This window comes from Sesamum indicum, linkage group LG3, assembly GCF_026168435.1.
Source record: "Sesamum indicum cultivar Baizhima isolate 11 linkage group LG3, ASM2616843v1, whole genome shotgun sequence".
NCBI lineage: Eukaryota > Viridiplantae > Streptophyta > Magnoliopsida > Lamiales > Pedaliaceae > Sesamum > Sesamum indicum.
Window position 1 is genome coordinate 20,355,483 of NC_142659.1, and position 10,057 is coordinate 20,365,539.

General features: G+C 35.3%; 1 protein-coding gene across 1 annotated transcript; it reads right to left on the reverse strand.

The window, feature by feature from the left end:
* Positions 1–1,683: 1,683 nt before the first annotated feature.
* Positions 1,684–5,073, reverse strand: LOC105158199 (protein indeterminate-domain 14). Its single transcript, XM_011074859.3, has 3 exons — positions 4,403–5,073; positions 3,875–4,274; positions 1,684–2,792 (listed from the first exon to the last, which is right to left on the reverse strand). Exons 1-3 carry the CDS (start codon positions 4,503–4,505, stop codon positions 1,913–1,915), a joined length of 1,383 nt encoding a protein of 460 aa, XP_011073161.2. The 5' UTR covers positions 4,506–5,073; the 3' UTR covers positions 1,684–1,912.
* Between the last annotated feature and the right edge of the window lie 4,984 nt (positions 5,074–10,057).

The window sequence follows — 10,057 nt, forward strand, 5'->3', positions numbered from 1 at the left end:
TAAAAAAGGAGTAAAAGTTCAATATAAAGTAATTATCCAATATTAGTATTAAAATAAAAGTAATTAGTCACAAGTAACTCATTATAAAATCAATTAAACGGGTTTGGTTGATTGTTAGATGATCGATAAAGTTAGAAGTATATTGATAATTTTTCAAATAATGAGAGATATTTATAGATATGCCAAATCTCAGAGGATGTCTTTGTAATTTCCCTTATGTATATAATATTTTTTTTTTCTTTCTGTAGGAACTAATAAACAATGATCATGTAAAATTCACAAATTAAATCTTGTATAATTTTTTAAAGTTCCCATCTAAAATTTGTGATAGATGGTCAAATATTAACTTTCATTTTAGTACAAGTTGAGTAATAAATAATGGGAGTGGTCCAAAAGTTGAGGTGAAAAATGAGAGGAAACGGAAAGGTAGGGGTTCACTTTTGGGCAGGGGTTGGGCTTTTTTCCTGTATAGTGCAAAGTCAGGGAAAGACAATAGCAACAGCACGCAGTTATTTTCCTTCTTGTAATAAACACACACACACACACACTAACATATACACAAACACATCTCTTTCTCTCTCTCTCACACACACAGTACAGAGAGAGAGAGAGATGGTTAGGCAATGGTCTCTGCATAAATGGAAAGATGGGTGTTCCACTGATTCTGATGCCGGGGGAAAAAGAGAGTGAAATTTTGAAATGAATGGAGTTTGTTTGTGTCTGTGTGTTGAGAGTGACGAGTCCCAGCATCAACCATTACAACTGTGGCACTGAAAAACATGGTGTCTTTGATTTACATTTATATGTATGCAGAACTGCAGGAGAAAAGGACTCTTATTTTTCTGACCCTTTTAACTTTATTATTTATTATGTATATACGTGCGTGAGTATGCCACCAGCAGCATAACACCCCCCTAAGCCCCACCACCCCACCTCTCTCTCTCTCTCTCTCTCTATATATATATATATGTATATATACTTATGTATATGTTTGTGTAATTAATTATACGTGCACTCATGCAATAATTCTATGGCAGTAGCGTTGTTTAATGCCTGGTCAGGAGACTAGGGACGGGGGGTCACCTCCATTTTTCTGACCACCTCAGCCAACAAAGATCTTCTAATACTCCAAACACGAAATCTAACAATACCAAAAGTTGAGCGTAGACTGGATAATGTATTCCAACTCTCTCTCTCTCTCTCTCACACACACACACATGTGTAGTGTTTGATAGGATTAATGATTTGGGAGAAAAGAAGAACTTAAATGAGCAATTTATGGATTGTTTTCTTGTGTAATTATAGATAATTATTGTATTATGTAAGTGTAAGAATCTTCGGTTTATATGTTATAAGGTTGCCGGGCGGGTACTTTTGTTTGAAGCCAAACCCAACTCTCCATTTTGAAACCAAACATAAACTGTAAAGAACAATCAAGCCCGAAAAGGAAAAATATTCGTGCATGAATAGCCATTAATGCGAATCTCATGAATACCAAGAAACCTTACATCTTTTTCCCATGGAAATAGACTTGTAAGAGGAAAAGGGAAAAAGGAGATCAGAAACCCTCAAACACACACACACACACACACACACATTATTGTTCCTGCTGAAAAAGCTTGCTGATGATGAGAGGAAAAAAGCAGATTATTATGGAACGTAGCTACCCCCAACACCTTTGAATTAAATGAACAGATCTAATTATAACTCATGAATACCAGCTGCTTTCAGTACAACACCAGAGGATCATCAACCAAAACATCCAGGCGGCCTTTCGCCTTTTCCTAGTTCAAACTTCTTCTGATCTTACTACATGCATGTCTAACACAAAACAAGAAAAGGGTTAACATTAATATCATAAGTCACACTGAAAATCAACATTTTGAGCAGTCCATTGATCTTGTTACTTTTGTTAATGATGATGATGGTCGCTTTTCCTGACTTCCCATTCTCGCAGTGCAGCTGAAATGTAACTCAACCCCACTGAATTACTCTGATCGTGACGGGAGGAAGAAGCTGTTTCTACGAGTGTTGGCCTAACGGAACCTTCCTGCTGGAACTTTTGCTTGCAAGAATGGCAGGTGATTTGCAGAATCGTGGAGTTCATTTGCATCGTGGCGTGCTCTTTCAGCGCCTGCGCTTTCTCCAGTTCCGCCTGCGCCTGTTGCCTGATTCTCTTCGCGTTGGCGAATTCCTGCTCCGCCAGCTCAATCTGACGCTTCGCCTGCTGCCGGGCCTCCTCCGCGTATGCTTTCTCCGCCATGGCTATCCTCAGCTGCTCTTGCGCCTGCTCTCTCAGTGTTACAGCTGGGGCCGTCCCCAGGCTTCGTTTCTCGCTCGTGCTGCTGCTCCCCCTCGGCGAGCATCTGTTGACGATGTTTACATTTGCATTGTCCGCCTCGGTTTTCTCCCCGATTTCCGATGAGCCAATGGAGAGCTGCAGCTGAGTCGAATGATCCTCGTCGAGTTTCGTCGAGGTGCCGGAGGCGTCGACGCCGGTGGCGCTAGCTTTCGTGAGAAGCTGGAGTTCGAGATTCGGCGGCCGGGAATTATTCTTGGGGGTGACTGATCCGCCGGCATCCGCCACATTGCTCAAGAAGATGGGATCAATTGGCTTCGGCAAAGAACGAGTGGCGGCAGCCCATGGCGCAACGCTGAGATTGGTGTCGCTGGATGGGCTGGGGCTCGACGCCGTCCGTGATAAGCAAGCTGGCGGCGGCTGTAGAGGGTGGCACTCTGATCGGAGCCGCCCCATACTGCAAGCATCCTGATGCTCGATGAAACTCTCGACCCTATACATGAAAACCAAGAATCAAGAAAACCATCATACCTCACGAGATGGATATATAATATCTAATGTCTACCGAGTTTGAACTCCAACAGGTAATAATTGTTGAGGATGATGATGATCACAAAACAAGGGTGTAATTGTAATGATTCTAACAGTGGTAAAGTCGACTATAAGGACAAAGTTGAACAGCAAATGTTGGTCCAAAGACCATTGTTTGCATTCATGAAGACGGGTGCAAGAAACAAGAAGAAAAGGATTCACATCATAAGTGATCTTGACCTCGAAACAAGCATATCTATTTCTTCCAAGAAACCAAGTAATTTGAAGCAAACAAATGCTAAAATGTACTTTACACTATAGTTAGACACATTAAACACATTAATTAATTAGCATTAACAGACTAGTGGCCGGGGTTTGTATTTTTCTACTAGTTTAGCTAGTATCAAGAAACTACAAGAATTAACAAACAGCAGCATCTTAATCACATCATTATTAAATTAATTCTACTTTGGATAGAGTCAAACACAATTAAGCACAAGAAAAGAGTATTATAATCATATTTCTGAACTGGGATATGAGAAAAGAATTCAAGCATGAAAACAACCCCTCAAATCAGTCCTTGATTCTTGGGAAACAAAGGTTTAACTGTCATTGAAACCTGCTACAAAAATAAAGTATATTGATTAGAAGCATGTTCGTGGTTTTTTTTTTCTTTTTATTAAAAGAAACAAAAAATAGAGGCGCTGACATCAGTCAAAAGACCCCTAGTCTATCAAGATTTCTTGCCTGCATATTTCTTGGACTGCTTGAGAAAATGATTTGACACACAGACTTCTGTAACCAAAACACACCCACACGCACTTAAATAATTAAAGGAAGGAGAGAAACCCTCTCAGCGAGACAATTAATTATGCAGAAAACCCGAAGAACTACTAAACATTCTTGCACTGAATACAATAAAAATCTTCGACAGGGATTCCTGATGTCCTTCTGCAAGAACTTCGTCTACTAATAATATATATTATGAAGATTATTTGTTGGGTGAATCAAGCAAGATTTTTAAAGACGAGGAATATGAATTACCTGGAGAAGACACGGCCACAATCACAAGAATGGCCCCGAGTCCCACAAGTCTTGAGATGGGCTTTATAATCCGACTGAACTGCGTATCCCTTTGAGCATTTCTCGCAGACCCATTGCTTCTGATTGCTGTGTTTCCGGCGAAAGTGTTTCTTGATGCCCACAAGATCACCGAGGGCGTGGCAGGGGTCGTGGTGGAGGCAGCTGGGCTCCGGGCAGACGAATACACGCTTTCTGGCTATTGGGTTCTCGCGCTTCAGCAACTTCCACGGCACCTTGTGCCTCCGCCGGTGCATCTGCAGATTCTGGTCGCGCTGGAACCCCTGGTTGCAGATCTCACACACGTATCGATCCGATTCCAGAAGGGTTTTTGGAGATAGAGACACAACTTCTGCATCCGGATCTACACCAAACAAAAGTTGACAAAAATTAAGTAATATTTCAAGAACCACTGAAATTGCAAATATATATATATACACGCATAGACATAGATTCACTACATATATGTGTATATATATGTGTGTGTGTTACCTGGTGTTCCGGCGGGGCGTCGTTTTCTCTTGCTGCTGCTTCCATTTTCCGAGGAAGAGAAGGGCTCGGAAGAAGGAGAAGGATCGTTGATGTTGCTCAACATTAATTTCTCGCACACTTACAAATAATACTGATGATTAGCTCGCTGTTCTTGAGAAATAATTCAGCAAATCGATCAAGGGCCGAGCCTGCTGCGACAATTAATCTTGTGGGAGCTTAGTGAAGTTCATATCTGATAAAATTAATTGAGGAAGTCGAGGGATGAGGAGGGGACTACAGAATATACAGCTACAAAAACCATTGGGGGCTGGGGGGGTGGGTTGGAGGGTAGCAAGAAAAACAATGAAAAAGGCTCTTTCTTTCGGTAAGATAATCAGCTTTCTTTCAGCTTTAAGCTTTCACCCTTTTCTTTTGTAAAAAAATTCTCTAAGGGAAAAGAAGAATAGCTTATAAGCTTTCTTCCTGTCTTAAGCCTCAACTTCCTCAAGATATAGCTGTGAAGTCGCCCTTAATAAACTTGTTCAAAAAGAGCCCAAGGGAGGGAGAGAGAGAGAGAGAGAGAGAGAGAGAGAGAGTGGGGTTGGGGGTGGGGTTCAGTATATGGTTCCAAGTTGATACCAGCAAGAAGCAAATGAAGAGAAGGAAATGATCCCCCCACAAAGGAACAAAAGCACACTCATTATGATTTCATGGACACAGTAAATATGTTGCATGCATAAATACTAGACGCCAACTGCATATATACGTACACGTTAAGGGTCGTCTACCACTCTCTCTAACTTTTGTCAGTTTCATACACCACCCCAACCCCCCCATTGTATATATCTAAATACTGTAGAGCTTCTCCCCATATGACACTTTTACCCCTCTCTCGCCCTCATCATCACATTTCTCTTCACTTCGGCTACCTGCTGCATACCAATTATTTCTACTTTTAGTCTTGTAATTGTATTTATTTCGCTTTTTAGTCCTACAATTTATTAAAATTGTAAAATGATTGCAATTACGTGATTTTAGAATAAAACTGTCCGAAACTTCTCAAGAATGATGAAAAAATGGCATGTGCCGATCATATGAATGTTAAAAATTAAAAAAACACATCTTATTGACTGATTTTTACTGATGTGGTAACTTATGTTACATAGTCTTTTTTTTTTTTAAACATTAGCCACCACTTGCTACGTCAAGAAAAACCAATTCCCAATTTTTAACGGACAAATGAAGGGAAATAATATTTTTGGTCCTATAAATTAGGCTCGTTTCACTTTTGGTTCCATTCATTACGGATATTAACACTTTTAGTCTCGTAATCCACAAAAATTAATACTTTTGGTCCTCATCCACTTTTTTGTCTATAATTTAACAGTGTAGAGAACGTGCCTAACATGTGATAGTTAAGTATTTTTGGGTGGAGAGAAAATTAGTTTGTTTTTCAGCTTGAGACCATTTTGGAAAAATAATATAACTACATTTGAGGGGGAAAAATAAATCTTGAAGGAAATTAGGGCAAAAAATATTGACTTTCTCTTTTCTCTCACAAAAATTGAATCATATTTTTCCCGCATTGTTATAAGTTGAAACCAAGTAGAAGCAACACAAAAATCATGATCAAGTAGACCAAATGAAGCCCTTATATGCTATTATTGAAAAAAGGACCAACAAATATATATATATATATATGCAGATCTGCCAATTTTGAAAATTTCCATCTATTTTGTACTAAAATTATAATTATAAAATTGAAATGCCAAATGACTAATTATAGAACTAAAAATACAATTAAGCCTGCAAAGTAACACCTAGCTATTTGCTAAATCTTTGTAATCTTTTTCCTTTTTCTCCTTTTCTTTTGTGCTGAATTTGATGGGTCAAAATAATCTAAGGATAACTACACTTATTTTCTTTGTGATTTAGTGTAATTATACATAAATCTCCTCTAATTTGGGAAATTACATCTAGCACCCCTAAGATTTACTTACATCTAACAAATAAGTACCTTCGTTAACAAAATTTACGTGTCTACGTGTAGTTATACCAAACATCAGGAGAGGAGAGTGTAATTATCCCAATAATCTATCTCATATTATTCTTGTTTTCCATCACCAACATGTAATTTATCTAAGTCAATTTTTTGTGCATATAATGTATAAATATATGTCAAGTAGAATAAAGTGAAAAATCAACTTAAGATATATGTAAAATTTGATAATCTTGATGGCACCTCAAATTTGGATTTAATTTCTATATCTAGGATATCAAAATTTCAAGCCTAATGGTAAATCTAGCCCAAATTATATCCTAAGAAATCAAGCCAATCAGTCCAATAACAGCAGACCAGGAAGTCACAAATTTATTAGTCTAGCACTACCTTTGACCTATTGACAAGTCAACAATTAGTTCAGATTTAATTACAGGTTGTTGGTATCCCATCCAACTTAGCAGACATATCAGCCACATTTTAAATATTGAATCTATCGACGTGAGGACTATACGATGTGGCAAATAACTAAATAAATTATATCATTAAATGATGAATTACCCCAAGAGTCTAGCAATTTTCATCCTTTCTTTTAGAAACTAATGGCACAACGCACATGAGTGTCACGTGGCTATTAGTTGTCGAGTTTATGAGGGAAAATCAGTACATGATCCTCACGTATGGTATAATTGGAGGGAAATCAGCTGGTTTGTGTGCTTTATAAAGGACTCACTTTCTTCCTATTCTCATCTCTCTCTTATGCTATGTTTTTTAATCATATTGATAATACCATTAGAGAGTGTTTGAATATATACTTATAAACTCTGTTATAAGTTTTATAAATTGTTTGACATTATTTTTTAAAAAGCTCATAAAATCTCAAGATAAAATATTTAGAATCACATATACCTATCTTTTTCAATATTCTAAGCTCTACAATTTAAAATTCAAGAGAGAAAAACACCCTCCCAATTATTTTTACACTTCACATAATGGACCTTTTTTCTAAAATAAAATTATCTATTTACATGATTTTGAGTTCAAATACTTTGATGCCTTTTTTCCCCATCATCCCAAGATAAGGAGCTTGTTAGCTAACCACTTAAAAAAATATTTTTAATATTTTAAAATATTTTATAAGATGTCGGAACTTATAAAGTATTTCAAATATGCTTAGCCAAACATTCTCTTAGATAACTATCAACTTCGAATCTAATAATTTAAAAAAAAAAAAAAGACACTGGTGATTGTTTGAGTTCAGCACCATAAAACATTGAAGGATCTAGCTGGTTATTTAAAGTAAATGGGGTACTATAAGTTGCAGAAAACTTACATTAGCATCCCAATGGTTATTGTAGTTAGTAACGATTCTAGTTAGGAATTATATAAAAATGGACGAAAAAGAAATACGGACAATATGCAAATTAAGAATTCTCAAAAGTGTGAAAAAATGTCCAAAAATGACATGCTATCTTCTTTTTTCTACATGGTCTCCTATTTATAATAGAATGATAAGAAAATCTAGAAGTTCGTCGAGCATGATCTATATATATGTCTTAATTGTGGGGTATGTTTGTCATCAATGGAGTGGATTGATTTTGATATATGCCATGTCAGTCATGTTTCATAGGAGTAGCAAGTGCTACCACATTAGCAGAAAGTGGTTCAGCCAAATCAGCTCATGTTATCACAAAAATCCTCATCGATTCTTTTAACCCCTTATGTTGATTAGTTGTTTGTCTAATGTGTACACCTTGTGCTAACGTGTTTAATGAGTAGATCGTATTATTGGTGGACCGTAGGTCCTCTGAAATGGCCTTAACTAGGTCACCAGCAAACCTCAACTGGATTGAGTGTTGAACTCTAATTCTTAAATTTCGAACGATTTAACCTCGTAAATTTTGCTATTAATGAATTTAAACTTCCAGTTAAATGAACTTGACTTTGTATTTGACTTTAAAAATCAATGCACTATATAGGCATCAGATTCCATGAGGGATCTTTTCAGAATGTGAAAAAAACGAAAAATCATAAGAAGAAAATATGGGCTATTTTTGGCCACATTCAACATGTACATATATATATATATATAGATCTAGCTATATGAGTAGGACATTTACATTAGCCCAAAAGGATAAGTACTTAAGGGTTTTGGGAAGATCAACCATAGAATTATTGGTGAGAGTTTATTGGAATATGTCTTATTAAATACAATTTCTTTTAATTTCTAATTGTTGAAACAAAATCAAGAAAATAATTTACTCTTCCCACATAATATTAATTCAATTAATAATCAAAACATTACACAAAAATACAATATTTAATCATAGCTAAGTGTCATGGTTAATAACAAAATAATCATAGCAAATAGTCATTTACTACGACCATGCAACGTTTGTTGGCCGTAGTATCTGTAAGGGTGGTTAAAATATTTGTCATGGCTAAAAGCCATTTCAAATATTTTTACCATGGCTCTTAGTTATAGCAAATAACTTTTTTTATTTAATCAAAATTAATAAAAAGTATTTACCATGATTTTTAGTCCCTTCAAATTTTAGTCAATGGTCAATTCTTTTTATAGTGGAAAGAATTAATTCCAACTGATAAAATGCAAACTTTTTTTAATCTATCCTTAACATAAATTATCAATAAAAAAACATTAAATAAATAAATAATTTTGGGGTGGAGAAGAGAATGAATGTAACAGTGGGAGGCAACAAAAACATTGTCTCATGCAAATGACGTTTGGTGATGGGTTGGTTCAAACTGGGCCCTAATATTCCTCAATTCAATTTCCATAATTATTAAGCCTGTGGAATATATATATACACATTTATATCATTCTTGAATTATTCCCTTTTCTTCTATCATTTTTTTCCAAAAGGTTTTCTTATCTCTTGCAAATTTAGGGCCAATCATCGACTCTACATAAGCTTAAAATTCTATTGGATAAGATACGTGAGAGCTTTTTTTTTTAAAAAAAAAAAAAATAATCAGATTGGGACACGCTTTGAACAGCTTCAAGATCACCAACTTCTTTATTGCATCATAAATAATGCATTGGTATGCCAAAATGGAATTGTACCCGTTTGATAATTGTATACCTTGTGGAAAAAATATTTAAAAATTATTCATAATTAATTTTTTTAATGATGGGTTGATTATATGGTTAGTATTTCCTCTTAAACATATATAAACAGTCCAACTCTTATCCTTAATTCCGTCTGATTTATTATTTAATCACATCTTTCAACAAAATAAATTTTATTTTGATAATTAATTTCAGAAAGTGAATTCAACTTTTTTTTTTTCAATTTATTAAAATTTTCAAAAGAAAAAGTATATTAAATTAAATGCATGTTCAAAAGAAAAAGGGGAGTAGATGCAAAAGTTTTTATTTTTAGGTAACTGATTTTTGTAGAAAAAGTTGAAAGTTGTACTAGAATTAAAAGTAGATAGTGTTTATAAAAAAAGTAAAAAAACAAACTTAATTGATAAAAAAATCGTTTGTCCCCATCTATAAGAAGATACTTTTTTTTATATATATTTGAACTTGTTTTGACAATAATAATTATTTTTTCTTAAAAATAATAAAAAAAATTCAATTAGTATATCTCTTATTTAAATATTTGTCATTTATATTGATGATGCGCCTTCAAGTATTTCATCTCAAAAAC